At 46.5% G+C, this 19,704-nt stretch overlaps 1 protein-coding gene across 1 annotated transcript in view; it reads right to left on the reverse strand.

Annotated features, from left to right (window-relative positions):
* Window positions 1-19,704, reverse strand: part of LOC119161408 (FAD-dependent oxidoreductase domain-containing protein 1) — a 71,858-nt gene that overhangs the window by 27,317 nt on the left and 24,837 nt on the right. Inside the window, exons 4-7 of the mRNA XM_037413863.2 lie at window positions 16,271-16,365; window positions 14,220-14,392; window positions 11,149-11,294; window positions 37-172 (exon numbers count right to left, since the gene is read on the reverse strand). Of these exons, the coding sequence (XP_037269760.2) occupies window positions 37-172; window positions 11,149-11,294; window positions 14,220-14,392; window positions 16,271-16,365 (550 nt within the window). The remainder of the gene's footprint in view (window positions 1-36; window positions 173-11,148; window positions 11,295-14,219; window positions 14,393-16,270; window positions 16,366-19,704) is intronic.

The following is a 19,704-nucleotide window of genomic DNA, read 5'->3' on the forward strand; positions in this document are numbered from 1 at the left end:
AAAGCACAATCCAAAAAATTAAGCCACAAAACTTACAGGAGAAGGTGACTTGCCACAAACATAGTGGCCCCCAAGGCCCTCGCGGCGACAGTACACTCCGTCAGGCGTTACAACCAGTGGAAAGTTGAGCCCAGGGCCATCTGGACACTGGACAACATAAACGTAGCGCTTCCTGCACCAGAAATACAAAAGTCAACGTTAAGCAAGTGCTTTTTACGGCTGTGTATCTTGCCACACCACACACTAGAAATAAACAAATGATGTTCATGGCAAATTCGTACCTGTTACATGAAAACAGCATGATTGCCTTTTAATGCAAAAGAGGAATTATGTATTAAAGGAGTACTGATTACATTCATGTAACTTTTATTGCAATATAAATTATATGGACACTCATGAGGGGTTCTTGCTGTTGCCTACATGTTCCGTATGAAGGCGAAATCAATAACACTGCCCCACGCATTTTATGCTATAACCAAAAGTAAAAGTTGAAGCATAGATGAAACAAGCCAGCCATCTTCATTGCACGGAGGGTACATGTGAGAACATCACTCTACATGAGAGGCCTACCATCGATAGCTTTTCAAGCAAGGAGGAAATGCCCCACCCGTATTTCGTTCGGTGAGGGAGCATGAAGGGACACCGGCGGGAAAGGGGTGAGGGGATGGGATGTACTGCTTCAGGAGCAAGTGTGAACTCATCATAAGGACAAGGTTGCGAGTGCCGGCAGGTGCTAATTTGGCAGACATCAGCAAATGGCTTTTATACCCTTCCACATACTGTGCTTTCACTGCTTCGCATTGAGACGACAGACTACAAGAAAACCACTTCTCTTGATGGAGTGGCAGTATTCCCTTACAGCAGCATTTATTAGAGTTGCATGAGAACAGATGCAAAAGTTAGCTGCTAGCCTTACTTTGTGTAACATCGCAATTTGTTGCTATTGCATCCATTTGTTTGCCATTGTGGTGAAATTTATTTGTTCTTCCAAATTTCATAAACATTGCACAATTACAGTAAATGGCCAATCCCAATAAAAGTGCTGGCTTCGGATTGTGCTCTTGTGGGGCTGCCCTTATGTGATGTAAAAATACAATAAAAGAGCCAGTCTCGCTCTTTCAGTGCATTCTCTGCAGTACTTCCACTAACATTTGCTTTTGCTGCTCAATGTCATTGTTTGCTTGTGAAGATTGCAGCAACCACCCCTAAACTATCTTAGTACGAGTGCAGGAAGAAAGTGTGATGATATAACAAAAAAAAAATCATTGCGAATAAATCTATGTTAGTAAATTTATTTATTTATTTATTTATTTATTTATTTATTGTACCTTGTGGTGTACACGTATCTCGAAGGAGTATGGCCACCAGCGTGGGTCCGGTCTTAGCGAGCCACAGGGCACGCGTTAACCGTCGCCGTGGCGAGAACACGATACTGCTCAAAGTCGCAACACTTTATTGTGGCAACACCAAACGCAGTACAGCCCGTTGCAAAAGGCGCAGCGGGAAAGCAAATAGGCTTATCCATGCCACGGGCACAAAAGTACTACACAGGGTGCCACGAGCACGTCTCCGCGGTAAAGGTGATCCACGGAGACACCGGGACCAAAGCCCGGTTGCTCGAGCGAGGGCAAAGGCGCTCGCGTTGGCTTCGGAGGGAGACGGGTCGGCGTAGCCAGGCCACGCACTAGGACACCGTACCGCCTTTCGGCCGTGCGTACGCAGCGGGGCAACAAAAGGTGAGCGTTCGCATCGGGCGCGAGGCGCCGTCAGCGAAGTCCGCCGAGCCCCGAGCGAAGGGAGTCGACGAACGGTAAAGATTGCGTGGCTCACCGTTTGCAGTCTCGGAGAGTACTGTTGTGGTACTGTCTGCTCCTGACTCAGCGCGCGAAAACCTCTCGGGAGGCTCCACGCTCGGCGCCACAGTCAACATCCGCTACCGGGTGAGGGAGTTAAACGTCACTCCGCTCTCCTAGCGCGGCAGACAGCAAAGGAGGGCAGACATGTCGGGACATGAGAACGGCAGAAAAGGCGGCAAAGCCCGCGCAAAGGCAGCGGGCTAGCCTCAATTCCCACATCATATACTTCAACAGGAGCTCGTCATGGTCCAGCAAATATGAATCCGCCGGGGACTCAGCGACACACGCTGGTTCGAGCCCCCTATTCGCGCCCGCTGCAGGGCAAGCAACGTCACGGCGCTCCGTCTCGTCGAGACAGTTGTTATCGGCGCCCGCTGCAGGACAAGCAGCGTCCCGGCCCTCCATCTCTCTGAGACCGTCGCACATTTCGCGACAAAACGGGTCACTTTGCTGGGCCTTCAGAAGCTCTTTTCTGCTGAAAGCAATGCCCATTCTCCAAATGGGGGAGTCTGGTATCACGCCCACTCAGGACCGCAGCAACAACCGCTTCAGTCGGCGTTACAGGTTCGCTCTCAGCCTCGTGGCCTTCGGAAAGCTCCCCCGCTTGGCCGCTTCGCGGTGTGCCGCTTACCTGGTTAGCAGCCAAGGTTTGTCCGCATGGGGACTCACCCTTTTTGCCGAATGGCGGCGAAGCTGCTGTTTCGCCCCCGACGCTTGCATGTACTAAGGCACCGCTAGCAGCTGTCGCACCAGGATCAAGGTCCTCGGCCGACAATGGGGCACGAGATAGCGCGTCAGCTACCACGTTGGTGCTCCCCTTTCGATACTGCACCGAAAAGTCATAGTGCTGTAGCAGAAAGCCCAGCGCGCCAGTCTGCCGGCAGGCTCACGGAGCCGCATCAGCCATCTGAGCGCACTGTGATCCGTTTGCACAACGAATTTTGTCCCATCAAGATAGACGTCACACTTCCGCAGTGCAAACACGATGGCGAGGCACTCCTTTTCGGTCACGGAATAATTTTTCTCCGCAGAGACCAAGGAGCGGCTGGCAAAGGCCAACGGCTGCAACACGCCACCATATTCCTGTAGGAGAACAGCACTTAAACCCAGATCGCTCGCATCAGTTTGTACAACGAACGGTCTGGTCAGGTCGGGGAGCTTGAGCTGCGCTGTCTCCGCTATGGCGTTAGACAGTCGGCAAAACGCCTCCTGCTGCTCAAGTCCCAATTGCCACTCAGCAGACTTACCCAAGAGTTTGGGTATGAAGGATGGAATGAGGAACGGTAAAAGTTGATTATTCCTAAAAAGCGGCGAAGGCCACGTACGTCCTTAGGCACGGGAAAATTGAGAATAGCTCGAAGTTTCTCCCAATCCGGCTCTATGGAGCCTTCGCCCAGCGTAAACCCGAGCAACTGAACACGGGTCTGCGCTAATTGGACCTTAGCGGGGTTTAATGTCATCCCGGCGATCCTTACCCTCTCGAGTACATCGGCAACATGGGCCAAGTGCTCTTCGAAGGTTCGTGAATAAATCACGATGTCGTCGAGGTAGCACATGCAGTATGACCACTTTGCTTCCCCGAAGACGTGGTTCATGAGTCTTTGAAACGTCGCAGGAGCATTGCAAAGACCAAAGGGCATACGAGTTGTAGCGAGAGAGGTAGACGGGACTGCGGCCAACGTGGTCGTGTCGTACTCTCGCCACTTTATTCCACCCTTGAAGCGGAGCACATCCGACACACCAAGTCCGCTAGCTTGTTCTAATCCTCGCGCAGCTCGAGCTAGCATCAGCTGCACAAGAGGCGCGGCGCGGTCATTGAGAAATGATGATGATGATCATGCACTACAGGGCTCCCCCCCCTAGCGCTTTGTGCGATTTGAAGTGTATATAACAAAGAAAGAGGAAGAGACTATATACATGAACGACAATCCGCAAGGTGTCCGTTTGGGAAGTCCAGTTTGTCAACGTGTAGTGACCATCGGGAACCAGTGGGTCTGGTGGGCGACACTGGGAGTTGCGCAGTGAACAAAGAAGTAAGCGTTCGGAAACTGTGTTTGCACACAAGTGGGTGACAGGATGACCAGCTGGGGCTAGCTGGGAGCGCACAGGGTGTCGCGAGTGAGCATTGCAGGTAGAGAGGCGTTCAGGGTGAGGTGATGACGGGTGCACAAAAGCCGATTTGGCCCCTGCGCGCGAAGCAATTAGAAGTGGCGTAGTGAAGTCCTGCAGACCACCCATCGACAAGCAACAGCTTTGACGGTGCTGTCACGGGCGTGCACAGCACTGGTGCCGATGTCGGTACGCAGGTGTCGTGACGTGAGTGGTATTTGAATACGAGTGGACTTGACAACTTACGTTGGCAGTGAGTAAGTAGCATTGTATACGTTGGGTAGAGGTGAAGGACGTATGCGGCTTGTAAAAGGGTGTGCCTACAGTCCAGTTACACGCCAGCTCGCCTACGGTTTCCGTCAAGAACTCAGTAGGAGGCGTGTCATTGGATCCAGCAGATATGGACTCTGGAGGAGGCTCAGTGGGCGTACCTTGACTTGGGGAAACACCTTCAGTAGTCGGCGCACGTCGGTTCGTGCACAGGTCGGTATGGAAGATGGGTGCCTGTATGCCAGGCGTGAGATGTGCGGTCTGCTGTGACATAGGCAGACCAGGCACGTCGTCCTCAGGAGCGTCGGTCATAGTCGCAACATCTCGGAAGTTTGCCCGTGGTTGACAGCTTGTGGCTTCAACTTCGCCTGCGAGAGACTGCGAGAGCGAGGATGGTTGCTGCTGGCAGGACACGCAGATCATTGAGGTGAGTGGAGAGGCACCTTCGGACATTGTCGACACTGAAGCCTTCGCGACCGGGGGGTGAAGAATAGCAGGCATGACGATGTCCGTAGTCGTGGTAGACACCAGGGCGTTCGGTGATGTTGCCGTCGTAGAACCTGACGTGTCAGCCGTGTTGTGAGCCATGGAGGTCGGCCGAGACGAGCCGGTGGTAAGCATGCCTGCAGTGTCATCGGCCGAGGATGATGAAAACACAAACCTCGTGGCTGACTGACTGGTTGCATTCAGCCCAAATGTCGAGAACCTTGGCGGATGGGCAGTCGGGCGCATGACACGCGTCGCTAGTGGCCAGACGAGAGGTAATGTCTCGTTTATCGGACGTTGTTGAACGCGAAAGCTTCGAGGTCGGGAAGTCAATAACGGGCGAAAGGTCACCTGTGCCAGGCTCCGAGGCGGGCGGCAAGGTGGTCGTCATGGAGTCTGGTGGGGCCACGGCTGGTAGCACACGTTGCGACGCAGTGACAGCCCCAAAGTCGCGGGTCCCTGGAAGCGGTCGGTACGTGAGGCCGTTGTGGGCGAGCACCGCAGTGCAGAGGGCATCGTAAGGCTGCGGGCTGGTGCTTGAAGTGGCAGCGAGATGACGCAACTCTACCGGAAGGACGTCATGAAGAATGGCGTGCATCAGCGGCTGGTCCGTGACGCCATTCAATGCAAGAACGGCATCGAGCTGCATGAACCATACCTTGGGGTAGGTCGATTGGAACGGCGGCACTGGCGGGCAGAGTTGCGGGAACATGGCAGCGGGCCGCTCGGCGAAGGGCGTGTTTTCCGGGTCATCAATGTAGCGAGAGAGGTAGACGGGACTGCGGCCAACGTGGTCGTGTCGTTCTCTCGCCACTTTATTCCACCCTTGAAGCGGAGCCGCGTGACTTTCCACGTCCGACACACCAAGTCCGCTAGCTTGTTCTAATCCTCGCACAGCTCGAGCTAGCATCAGCTGCACGAGAGGCGCGGCGCGGTCATTGAGAAATGATGATGATCATGCACTACAGAGTAAACTCGAACAACCCTCTGTGGGACGTGAACGCAGTTTTACACTGGTCACGGTTACCCATCCGAACCTGTAGGTAACCTTTAGAGGCGTCAAGCGTGGTAAAGTACCGTGCATCACCCAGGTTACCTACAATGAAGTTTATCGTGGGGAGCGGATAGGCATCCTTACGAGTCACTCCATTCAGACGGTGATAGTCGACGCACAGGCGATGACTGCCATCTTTCTTAGGCACCAGCACAATTGGAGACGCCCAGGAGCTAGACGAGCAGCGAATAATGCCAGCCGCAAGCATGTCATCTATCAACCCATCGATAATCTGCCTTTTGGCGAGACTGACGGGCCTGGGGTTACACTTCAAAGGAAGCGCGTCACCAGTTTCGATCACATGGCTCACTAAATCGGTGCAGCCAGGTTGATCGGTGAAGAGCTCGTCGTACTGACGTAACAGTATCGACAGACGAGCCTTCTGTGCTTCATCCAACTGAGTCGCGCAGGCGACCAAAGGATGTAGTGCCTCTTCGTGTCGTGTCGGTCGATCCACACAGGGGTTTCGAGCCGACGAGTGCGGAACGCCAGGGTACGACCCCGGAGTTGGCGCACGACACGGTTCGTGCCGCACCTCTCGTTCCCGAAGGGGACTGTGAGAGGGCAAATGCGTTGAGCGGGGGCTTGGCCCCGAACTCTGCGCAGGGCACGTTTCCGACACTTCTGCCACAAAGGCGACGGTAAGCGCCGGCGGGCTGATGAACGGCTTGAGTTGGCAAAATGGGCCATCACGATAGCCGTCATTCGCAATGTCCACAACGATACCGGTTTTAAGGAGAAAGTCCCGACCAAGAATCAATGGAACATTGAGCCCTGGAAGATGAACAAGACGGCAGCGTCTCATTCGATCTCCCCATCGTGGTGTACACATATCCCGAAGGAGTACGGCCACCAGCGTGGGTCCGGTCTTAGCGAGCCGCAGCGCACGCGTTAACCGTCGCCGTGGCGAGAACACGATACTGCTCAAAGTCGCAACACTTTATTGTGGCTACACCAAACGCCGTACAGCTCGTTGCAAAAGGCGCGGTGGGAAAGCGAATAGGCTTATCCACGCCACGGGCACAAAAGTACTACACAGGGTACCACGAGCACGTCTCCGCGGTAAAGGTGATCCACGGAGACGCCGGGACCAAGGCCCGGTTGCTCGAGCGAGGGCAAAGGCGCTCGCGTTGGCTTCGGAGGGAGACGGGTCGGCGTAGCCAGGCCACGCACTAGGACGCCGTACCGCCCTTCGGCCGTGCGTACGCAGTGGGGCAACAAAAGGTGAGCGTTCGCATCGGGCGCGAGGCGCCGTCAGCGAAGTCCAACGAGCCCCGAGCGACGGGAGTCGACGGACGGTAAAGATTGCGTGGCTCACCGTTTGCAGTACCGGAGAGTACTGTCTGCTCCCGACGCAGGGCGCGAAAACCTCTCGGGAGGCTCCACGCGCGGCGCCAGTCAACATCCGCTACCGGGTGAGGGAGTTAAACGTCACTCCGCTCTCCCATCGCGGCAGACAGCAAAGGAGGGCAGACATGTCGGGACATGAGAACGGCAGAAAAGGCAGCAAAGCCTGCGCAAAGGCAGCGGGCTAGCCTCAATTCCCACATCCTTCAAGGCCCGAGGGCATTACAGGGGGGAGTGGTGAACGGAAAATTGTACAAACTTGGGTAGTAAATAACAGAGAACAAGAACGTAATACAATAGTGCAATAAAACAAACGACTAGAAATAGCAGTACATACAATGTAGCAAAGAAATGCTTTGCAATAATAAAAACAAACAAAGTAACATGAAATTAATTCCTGTTTATATAACTTTACAACAATAATAAGGTGCCATGAATTCCAAGATGAACAATGTTAGCTATAGCCTTTCGAAAAAGTTTATTATCAATGATGGTGACTATGTCATTGGAAAGGTGGTTCCATTGTCGAGATGTTCTAAGGAAAAATGAATGACTAAAGGTGTTGGTGTTTCCTGCTTGAATTCCGACTTTGAAGCGATGGTCTACACGGTGCGATAAGTAATGTGGCGGTGAAATGAAGTTATTATGAAGAAATGGGTGATGGTATATCTTATGAAACAGAGTTAAGCGAACTATATTTCTCCGTGATGCTAGTGATGGAAGACATAGATTAGCTTTCATTGAAGATATGCTGGAAGTGCGGTTATAATTGAAATAAATGAAAGGAACAGAATTGTTTTGAAGGAGTTCTAGAGAGAAGATAAGGTTTTCGTTGTGTGGGTCCCACACTGCTGCGGCGTATTCTAGTTTGGGGCGCACTAATGACTGATAAAGTAGTAATTTCAAAGATGACGGGGCGTTAGAAAATTTGTGACCTAAGTAGCCAAGCATGCTGTTAGCTCTACTGGTTATGTATTCAATATGAAGAGACCAGGTTAGGTTTGAAGTTATATGAACACATAAGTATTTATATGAATTCGCAGGAGTGCTCAGATTTCGGTGCACGTTAAAGAACCACAGGTGGTCGAAATTTCCGGAGCCCTCCATTACGGCGTCTCTCATAATCATATGGTGGTTTTGGGACGTTAAACCCCACATCTCTCTCTCTCTGAATTCGCAGGATCTAAGGGGATATTATTCATATGGTAGAATGGAAGGGTGGTAGAATGGCACAATGCCCACACACTTGATTCAAAGTGGTAGCTTAGTAGGTAAGCTGTCACGCCGCTAATCTCAAAGACACAGACTGAATTATTGGCCATGGCGGCAAGAACACTTGTGTACTTAGATGCACTTTGAAAAGCCCAAGACAGTCAAGGCCTCATAATCATGTTGTGGCTTTGGCACATAAAATTCGAAAAATTATTATTATGTACACACGTGTGTATTTTGTGAAGGACAGCACTTCATTGTATCTTAAATGCAGAGAAGCTGCTCTCAGTGAAGTCAATGAAGAACTGAAAGTAGAATCATCCATAGAAGATTTCCTGGCATGATTAGTCAAAGCAGACATAAATCGATACCAGTGTTGATTCAATTGGTCAGTTGAGATTTAACGGAGCGTTAAGTAGAGAAAATAAATACTAAGCCCCAGCATTCGATTGTCTGAACATATTCATCCACAAAATTTCTACATAGCTTACCATTGGTGTTATACTATAGTCTGCCAAAGTAAAATGCCCAAAGCTGCAACACCTTCTATAACTGGTCTCATAATGTCTAAAACACCACTCTCCATGATACCCGACTTCATAGGAGGAAAAAAGAGAGAGAGAAAAATAAAATAAAAAAATAGAAAATATGCTTTTTTTGCATCTAGTATGGCTCGTGAAGAGATACACAAAACTACTATAACAGGGTGGTATCTTGCTACACGGCTGCTCTTAATGCACGTCCATCAAATAGCGTGAGGCCCTGTACAATGAACGAATGGAGACATGTATCAACTATAAAACACTTAGAAGCCCTGGACTATTGGCCCATGAACGCGCGTCTATTCCATATTTTTTTCATGTGGTTCTGTTGTTTCGCGTGCTTTTGCTGTTTGTCAGAAAAAACAACCAAGCAGATTTCAGCAAAAAATAAATGCTTGATTCTAGGGTTATTTGAAACAAGGTACAACATAAAGCCATTATTTTAGCAATTCGAGCAAGAATAAAAAAGATGGCTAATTTAAGCAAATAATTAACTAAAAGATGGCTAACTAAAGCAAATAATTAACTATCACTTAGTCATGAAAAAAAAGGTTGTATGTAGCACAACTACCACTAATATACAACACATAGGACTTTCCTAGAGCACACATTTTTTTCCTTTAACTCTTGGTTCTAGTTGGCTGGGACACCCTGTATATATTGTTATGGGGAGTATTTATTTAGGCGTTGTCAGTCAGTATCCCATCGAGATGACACTGCACAAAGTGCACAAAATTGAAAGTCATTAGGGTAGCCCAGACTCAGCCCCGCAACAATCTTGTCTTCTTTGTCCATTCAGCACCATTTCAGTGGTGGTGCCGGAATTGCATTTCCATACTCGTAACATTACCCCAGCTTGTAAAGCACCATCTTGGCGCCTGCTATGCTTCAATGGGCATGTCACCATTGTAGGCCTTTAGGTGAGAAAGATGCAGGATTTAAATTCTGGACGTAGCAGTCGATGAGCTGGTTGTCGGGGAAATCTCGTTAATGAAAGGCGTCACCTGGTGCACAACTTGGTAGGGCCTAACATATAGTGATAACAGCCTCTCGCTGAGGCCAACATTACAAGATGGAAGCCACAGAATGAGAGAGCCCGAAGAAAATTCAGCATCCATGTGTCGACTATCATGCAGCGACTTTTGTGCAGTCTGGGACAGTGAGAGCCTAGTGCGGGCTGCCACCGCGCGTGCGATGACAGAACGGGTGATGGCATCTTGAGCGTATGATGTGGTGGATGTTGGGTCGAATGGAAACAGGGTATTGAACGGTAACAACGGATCGCGGCTGAGCCGAGAAAAGATAAAAGGATGAATAACCTGCAGTTTTGCGGTGGATGAGTTATAGGTGAATGTGATGAAGGTGAGGGCAATATCCCAATTGGTGTGGTCATTGGAAACTTACATGGAATGCATGTTCGTCAGTGTGCGGTTGAGGCGTTTGGTGAGCCCGTTCGTCTGAGGATGAAAGAAGTGCAGTTGTCACGAGTAGCACATGATCACAGTAGATCAACCACCCACGAGAGAAAGCAGTGACCATGGTCTGTGAGTAGGTGACAAGGGATGCCATGTGGGAGAATGATGTCATATAGGAGGAAATCAGCAATATCAGTCCCACAGCTGGTCGGTAGCACTGGAATGATTGCACACCGAGTGGCATAATCTGTGGCTACTGCAACCCGTTTGTTTCCATTTGTTGAAGTTGAAGATGGACCAAGCAAGTCCAATCCCAATCAATAAAACGGCTCGGCTGGGACTTCGATAGGCTGAAGGCGACTGGCAGAATATAGCTATACAGACACAACGTATGAATCCAATCTGCTGGATTCATTTAGTTGCGTCTAATAAACAAATGAGCCTCTTAAAGAAGATTCCAATATACAAGGTGTTTTAAATAATTTGATTGCTAATGAAAATTTTATGATTGTCGCGCTACAGTCATTTTAACACACATACTCTATGTCAAGGTGGAAATAATTTGCTGAAACTAAAATGACAATGAGACTAATTAACAAAAACTCTTTAATTCGCTCTTTAATTTTGATTTAAGGGCAGTTGTTTATATTTGAAAGTTGTAGCACTCGCCAACTTATGGCATACCCATTTTTTAGAACTCGCAAATGTTTCATATAATAATTCAAGTTTTTCATCATCAACTTCTAAGGGCAAAATTAAAAGTGATCGTGCCAGCCACACAAAAAAAAATGGCCTCTCTATTACGTAATAGCAGAACTATACATGACAAGCAGGCAATGAAACTTGAAAAGTCCAACCTAGGTTCGACTGGCAGAGGGACCTCCAGGAGTCCCTGTCCCGTACCAACACGCAACAACTTGGCGACTTCACCAGAGTGCGGACCGGCAGCCACAACCAAAATGGCAAAGGTAATTCTGCGTATCACTCCATCTGGTGTCCTTACCTGGGCAAAACAAAGTAAGGGGCATTATGTCTAAAGCTTACTTCAACTACAGTGCTAAAAAATCAATAAATTCAAAAACACCTAAAATAACAGAGCTATTTTTGCTTAGTAATAATTATGGCAACACTTGTATGGCAACCTTGATTTCTACATACATGAAACAATCGTAAAAAATAATGAGAAAAAAAACTGGGGGCAAATTTAAATGATTTACAAAACCAAAATTGAGATAGCAAGTAAGGCATTTACATACGTGCAAATCTATGAACTTCTCCAGAATCCGTTGGACACAGTAATAGCGTGGTCTTGGCATTGAACGAACACCTATACTACTGATAATTTACTTTTACATGTTGCATATAAACAGCAGCAAGCCTGGAACAGTAATGACTGACAAGCAACACAGCATTTTCAGATCACATAATTCAGCTGGTTCCGCAACTTGTACGAATGGACTTAATGCTCTAATTAAGTTTTGGTCTGGTATATGAATCCTTGCACTAGAAGAAAAAATCAAAGCAGCTTCAATTACGAATACAATTTTTTTTTTGTTTTTTGCATGCATTGCATTAGATATTGCACCCTGCGTCTTACAGCACCTTTTAAGCTTTTCCTTGAACAGAATTAATTTTTAATAAAACTAAATATTTCTGAATGAACAAAAAAGGGGGTGCAGATGGTTATTGACAATTAATTTCCTTTGTTAGACTTGACCAAGTGAGACCAACAGATAATAACGCTAATGAATGTATAGGGGACATTCCTTGCATGTTACAACTGTAATACAGTAATTACATAAAAAGTGGGAGAAAAATGAACTTGCCGCTGATAATGACTGAACCTAAAAGCTTCGGATAACACGTCCGATAGTCTACTAATTGAGTCAGAGCAGTGGTTGCTTTCATATCCACTTTATTGAGTATCCATGTTTCGGTAATCCTAGGTGTTTTAGCCAGTGCCACTCGCAGCAATGATGGCAAGTGTAGAACAGTCTTATTATTGCCAGCCGGTGTCGCATTACACACACAAAATAAACCCTCATATATTACCTAAAGTGTCACGTCTGCCAGATCGAGACCCTCACCATGAAGAGATGAAAGAGACCGAGGGCTCATTTTTTTGTTCTGTCATTTGATGAGCCAATGATATTTGCTTTGTAGATGTGCAGGTTGTGCTTCTGATTATAGAATGCACTGGCATTTGTAGGTCAATGAATGCAGAACACCAGTGAAATTGCCGTTGGAAACAGTGAGGTTGTTTTCACTTGTTTGTTATGTTCAATAGTGCTTCATTTTCACTTTCGCTGGCGCATATGGTCAGATTTCATAGCTTCACAATAGGTATTTGAGGCTGCTTTTTGGAAATCTCAACGTGGAACAGGTTCCTCAGGAGAAGGACTTCAATTCTTTTATTTGACCTGACCATGGGTCCTTTTTGATATAGAAGTTAAGTATTTTAATTTAAATAATTAACGTGGTAACTAATGTCTTGGGCACCTTCATATGATTGCTGCCATAGAAAAGATATTATCAAGGCAGCAAGCAAATATCCAATTTCCTTTACTTTTGAGAATTTTCGCACACATTTTTGCAGACATCAAAGGTGTTGAATAAGCATTTCTTGCAAGAGGGTTTCAAATATGTTGTTAAAAACAACCAGATCAACAGCATATGAAGATAGCTTTACTTTTTGCCCCAAGTGCTTTCTTGTACATTGTATATATAGGTTTCTCAGGTATGTACAAGCGTTTCAGGAAGATAAAATTTCTTTTAAAGGCTCCATGATTTTTTCTCTACACAGACAGAAAACTGCCAATTCAATAAGGCTTAGCAAATTATATTTCATGAAGAGCATGAATATTGGCCGACCTCAAACATGAAAAAAAAAAAGAATGACATCCAAATATGAGGAACAAGAACAGTCTATGTGTCCTGCAATAGATGTAGTTACGCACTCAGTGGAACTGAATGCCATTCTCTGTATAAATATAATGGTCATTCACAGTCACTCTTTGTAACATTTATGTACCTAAGAACAGATTGATGGACTAGCTGGTATTGCATTACAAAATGTGTAATGAGAATGGAGCATGGAAAGTTAGCCTGTCCTATCTGCTTTTATTGTGCGCCCCATTTACAGACCACATTTAGTAATGTTTTTGGGGTTCGATAATCCTTAAAAAAGTAAGAGAAATTAGGCAGCTTTCCTCATTAAACCACATATGATTGCAGCAAGCACAATTTAAAACTCATCTCAGCCCTGATGCTGCGTGTCTATATTGGATTCCTATGCTCGAAACTAGATGCTAACATGCAGCCATTATGGTCAAATTTCAACTAAGTGGCTGTAGTTACAGCACACAGTTTGCAAATGAGAGGAACTGAGCTTCAATCTCACTGCGGATGACTTTTCTTGAAGTCTAAGTAATATGATCACATAAATAGGTGTCATCAATTGCATTATAAATTAATTGTAGTTATTTGAAAAACTTCTTTCAATAAGTTTTCTAGACCACTAATGATGTAGCTTTAGCACAGCTGTTTTCATTAAGTGTGCATCTAAATAATGCATAGGCTGCAACTATTGTTATATGTCTAGCTTATCGTTTAGAAACATAAGAGTATTTTAGATGTTCCTTAGCTCTTTTTAAGTGTTTCACGGGCTGCAATCATATCAAACAAGACAGCCTCGTGAATATAAATAAATCAAAGGTATCAGAGCAATGTTTATTAACTCATACGTGTTTCTTAGTATGCTGTACTCTTTAAGCCACACATTTTTATGCTTTCCTGTGTGCTAAGTGTAAGAGCTTCTCAAGCTGTTCTTATTGTTTTCCTCCTGTCCTCCCTGCAACTTTTTCTCTTGTTACAGAAAAAAGAAAATTTCAATTTCAGATATCGGCATTAAAACCAGTAAAATACTTACCACAGCATGGTTTACAGGTTCATACGATATTTCAGGTCCACGTTGTGCATCGATAGTTTGAAATTCAAAATCTACAAGTTCCGCATTAAGATACCGTGCCCCAAGAGAGACCGATTTTCGTCGCAAGGCAGTAAGAAGAGCATATGGATCAAACCAGCCTTCATTCTCTAGACCTGTTACAAGAAAACAGATACCGTAATATTATAAAGAGCATTTCACTGTGATGTAAATGATGGCACACGTACAACAACTATAGTAGTACTTATCTAGTATACTATGATGGCATAAAAACTGATTATCATTTTCACACGAATGTATTCACTTCTTATAGTCTTGATAAAGAGAGAGTCAACTAACTAAAAGTTACCTTACTTTTGAGGTCATATCCATTCCAACTTTCATCATCAATGATTAAGGATGGTATGGGACATTTTAAATTTCATGAAAATATTCTTATCTTGGTAACAATATCAAGCAAGCATTCTTGTTTTTAATTCTCTGAGAAAGGGCACGAAAAAAACACTGGAAACATTTATTATCTCACACCTAATTATGTAATCTCCACAATTAAAAGTCACTCACAAGAACTCCAAATTCCATCATTAGCTTCTGAAATATAGTGAATAGTATAACAATATTTGTGTTGGCTTTTTGGGGAACCTTGTCAACAATTCTATAAAACTGGCTGGTTGAAAATCAGTTAAAGCCAGGACACACTCTTTTACTCATTTCTCCACTTGGAACTGTCCAAACCATTCAAGACCGAGTATGGCTTAGTGCCTCCTACAAAAGTAAGTTTTAAAGGGCCACTCGACAGGCCCCATAACAAATTTTAGTTGAACCGTAGAAGTAGTTGTGTGCCCGATGAGGAGCATTATGCCACACAAATTTTTCAATCTTTTCATTAAGAGTTGAGAAAAAGTGTTTTTTTTTTTCAGCGGCGCAAAATGAGGATGAGAGAAAGCAAGCTCGAAACCCTTGCCGCTCCCTCGCATAGCCTTCGCATGCCAAATCTCTTCCCTATTTTCTTCGGCATCTGACCAAAAGGTCACATGCGCATGACATGCCCTAACAAGCCCAACCCCCGAGCATGAGAGTAGCGTTGTTTTGCTGACCAGCATTATTTTGTGGTTTAGTGAGTGTTTCTGCGGGATGGTTTGAAAATGCTGGCTTAGACACGGTAGAATAGGCCTCGGTAGCCATGCAGCTCATGATACTCCAGTCATCCAATGCCCATGAACTTTGGGTTGATGGTGAGGTCATTGGCGTTTATGACATCATTTTTCGAGAGGAGAGGAAATGATTTCTACCTGATTTTAAGCATTGCGAATTCCAGGCAGCATGCTGCGCTATAATTTTTTGCTTACACGTTTTCAGGAGCCTCAAGTACTAATCGGTGGCGTTTTCGAACCCTACTGAAAAAGTATTGAAGTGCCTCTTTAATGTTATTTAACTCTATTAATGCTGTTCAGCCAACCTAACAATGTAAATCTTTTTTCTTTGTCCCTTTGTAACATCATGTTTTTCAGACAATGTATTAATATGTAGTTCCATTTTTTGCACTCCCTCTCCAGCTCACTGCCTTTATAATAATAGCAGAATTCTCGTAAAATAAACATAATATGAGCAGTTTGTCTTGAAATAAAATAAGATACAGAAACATCACAAGTGAGCACCTTTCCAGAACTAAGAAAAGAATAGGTTTTTTTTAGAGCGAGTAAAAGTCTAGACAAAAGAAGGCACACAAAGAAACATGCTGGAAGTTTAAGGAATGAACAGTCACTGAAGTCTGTCTGACAATGCTTCACAATGTCAATTTGCTTTAAATGGCAAAAGTTACTATGCTGCTCATGTAATATTTCATGAAGTATGATACAAGTACAGTATGCTAGTATGCTGTGTATACTGAAACACAAGCAGCTCGAGTGAAGATTTTTGAAAAAGTGATGTGACAGTCATTTCACAGCCATCCTAGATTTAGTTTTATATAATAAGAGAGACAGCTTGCGAAAACAAGAAGACAGACGATTGTCTAAATACTGATTACATACCATGTGATGCAAGTGCGATACCGTCAGTATTTATCCATGGAAATTGTTTACGGAGTTCATCAGGCTTCATCAGCTCAAGCTTGGCACCCAGTTCCCTTAATGAGGGGGATGGAGAGAAGAATAGGCTAAGAAATACAAAACTATGGCCCACAAAATGGTGCAGATTATGTCAAAAGGCAAAGCCAACCCATAAAAAAAGTATTTTAATGTACTCTTGTCAGTAATGACATATTTATCACCCTGTCCTTTACCATTTATTCAGTGTTGAGAACAATGCAGCACAACTGAGGTATCCACGAAAAAAAAAGAGCATTAAGCATCAGTATTCCTAATATTGCCACAGAGATTGCTCCTACTAATTATTTTACAAAGAGAACCAACGGGACGCTATGTGAGCGTCTACAGTGCCTCGCAACTAACAAGACCCTATGTGAGCGTCTACAGTGCCTCGTAACCAACGAGACGCTATGTGGGCGTCTGCAGTGCCCCGCAACCAACGAGACGCTATGTGGGCGTCTACTGTGTCTCGCGCCTGCTCACGCATCTTGGGCAGAGCAGCTATGGCCTCGGGTGGAGGAGCACGAGCCGGGAAGACTGACGGAGTTGTTCAGAAAGGGACACGTAGGCGGAACGCTTTTAGCGGACTCTTCTTTGTGACATAGCTACTTTTCTGGGCACAAGTTCACCCTCAATAAATCATTGTGTGTGTTCCCCCTCTTGTATTACGTGACATTCTGGTGGAGGTGCGGGGTATGATTGGAAGTCCCCTTGGCGCAAGAGAAAGAAGCCCTGACCACCAGCGATTGGAGCCTGGCGAACTTACTCCAGTACATCAGCGTTCAAGTCGCCACCTCCGAGGTGAGTCACCTGAATTCGGACCACTCCTCACTACTCCAGTAACACGGGCAGCGGTAACCGCCAATTTAAGAGAAATGGCCAATCCAGCTTCAACATCTGAGCTCATCGTGTCTCCCCCGTGCTTACCTGAACCCTTCCACAGTGATGCACACGAAGATGTGGAAGACTGGCTGGAGCATTTCGAGCGGGTCGCAAGGACCAATGCCTGGGATGAGGCAAGGAAATTGGGCCGCGTGTACTTTGCGTTGGAGGATGGAGCGAGAATATGGTTTGAGAACCACGAAGGGGAAATAGCGACGTGGGAAGACTTTTGGCAGCAGTTGCTTGCTGCGTATGCCAGCACGGATTGCCGTGAAAGGGCAGAGAATGCCCTTCAATCAAGAAACCAACGCACGAACGAGAGTGTCAGCATGTATATCGAGAACTTGTCCCGCCTCTTCAAACGAGCCGATCCGAACATGACCCAAGAAAAGAAAGTGCGTCATTTGATGCGTGGAGTCAAACAGGACTTATTTGCAGGCCTGGTTCGCAATCCTCCTCGTACCGTTGCTGCATTCCGCATAGAAGCCACGACCATAGAAAGAGCACTGCAGCAGCGTGCCCGTCACTACAATCGGGATGCCGGTAGTTAGTCCGCGGGCGTCCTTTTGGCGAATCGAGACAGCAGCAACGAGACGCTGAGGGAGCTGGTGCGTTCCATCGTCAAAGAGGAGCCTCGTAACATTCTCGAACCGCAAGTAATGCCGACAGTTTCATCTCTCACATAGCGTCTCGTTAGTTGCGAGGCACTGTAGACGCTCACATAGCGTCCCGTTGGCCCTCTTTGTAAAATAATTAGTAGTAATAATTAGTTCGGCATGCCATTCTTCAGCTGGAACCAGAAGTGCAACCTCTTCGACTTCAACAACCCCTGCAGGAACGTCATGTATCAACATACACAGACGCTTTACGCCAACCTGCCGTCCACAATGCCTTGTCACCGCTGTCAACTCTACACCGGAGAAGATCTTACTGCCACAGGGCACTACTATGGCCCGTGTTGCCGATTTCGAGCCTGTATTTGTCACGCCACTTCAGGCCATCGCATCCAAAGAACCTTCCCTCGGTGAGCATGTTTCTTCCTCCGCCTTTACCACCGCTATCAGCAGCGAATTGACATATTCACAGAGGCAGCAGCTGCTCGCATTGTTACAGAAACATGCAAATTCTTTCGATTTTTGCTCGTCTAAGCTGGGCCGCACTAATACTACAGCACATCGAATTCAAACTGTTGGGACATCTATCGTACACCGCCGACCCTACCGCGTGTCCCTAGCTGAAAGAAAAATTATAGAAGAAAACGTTGCGGACATGCTTAAACGGGAAGTCATCCGTCCTTCATCTAGCCCTTGGTTGTCTCCTATTGTTTTGGTCCACAAAAAAGATGGCTCTGTGCGTTTTTGCGTGGACTACCGGGCGCTCAATAAGATCACACGCAAGGACGTGTACCCTATGCCACGCATTGACGATGCCCTTGATTCTCTACAAGGCGCGGAATTTTTTTCAAGCATCGACTTGCGTTCTGGGTACTGGCAGATCCCCATGCATGAAGACGATAAGGAGAAAACGGCGTTTGCAACCCCCGACGGGCTATATGAATTCAACGTAATGCCTTTCGGGCTCTGCAACGCACCCGCGACTTTTGAGTGCATGATAGATACCGTGCTGCGCGGCCTGAAATGGAAAAGTTGCCTTTGCTACCTGGACGACATTATTATCTTTTCGTCAACGTTTCCTGAGCACCTAGAACGACTGGATCAAGTTCTGACATGCCTTGCTGGGCTTCAAATAAACACTAAGAAATGCTCTTTCGCTAGCAAATCTATCAAGGTCTTAGGACATGTCGTTAGCAAAGATGGCATCCGGCCCGACCCTGACAAGATTTCTGCAGTCCTTTACTTTCCGCGTCCCAAAAAACCAAAAGAGCTTCGCAGTTTCCTTGGCCTCGCCTCCTATTTTCACCGGTTTATCCAGAACTTCGCGTCTATTGCTGCTCCGTTACACCAACTACTTGCTTCGAACGTCCCCTTTCTGTGGTCTCAAGAATGTCAAACGGCATTCGAGCTGTTGAAGCGGGCACTCACGTCTGAACCTCTGCTCTGCCACTTTGACGAAGCCGCACCGACTATCCTTCATACCGACGCTAGCGGCCTTGGTATAGGAGCCGTCCTTCTACAACGCGACAAGTCTTCCCTAGAGAAAGTTGTTGCATATGCCAGTCGCGTACTCACCCCTGCTGAAAAGAACTACACTATAACTGAGCAAGAGTGTTTGGCTGTGGTTTGGTCGGTCCACAAGTTCCGTCCCTATCTCCACGGCTGTCACTTCACAATCGTTATGGACCACCATGCCTTATGCTGGCTTTCTACACTGAAGAACTTGTCCGGACGCTTGGGTCGGTGGATACTACGCTTGCAGGAGTACGACTTTGACATAACTTACAAGTCAGGCAGAAAACATCAAGACGCTGATGCTTTATCTCGTTGCCCGCTTCCAACTACCCATATGAGCGTTGGTGAGAACTCAACCGCCACATC

This window comes from Rhipicephalus microplus, chromosome X, assembly GCF_043290135.1.
Source record: "Rhipicephalus microplus isolate Deutch F79 chromosome X, USDA_Rmic, whole genome shotgun sequence".
NCBI lineage: Eukaryota > Metazoa > Arthropoda > Arachnida > Ixodida > Ixodidae > Rhipicephalus > Rhipicephalus microplus.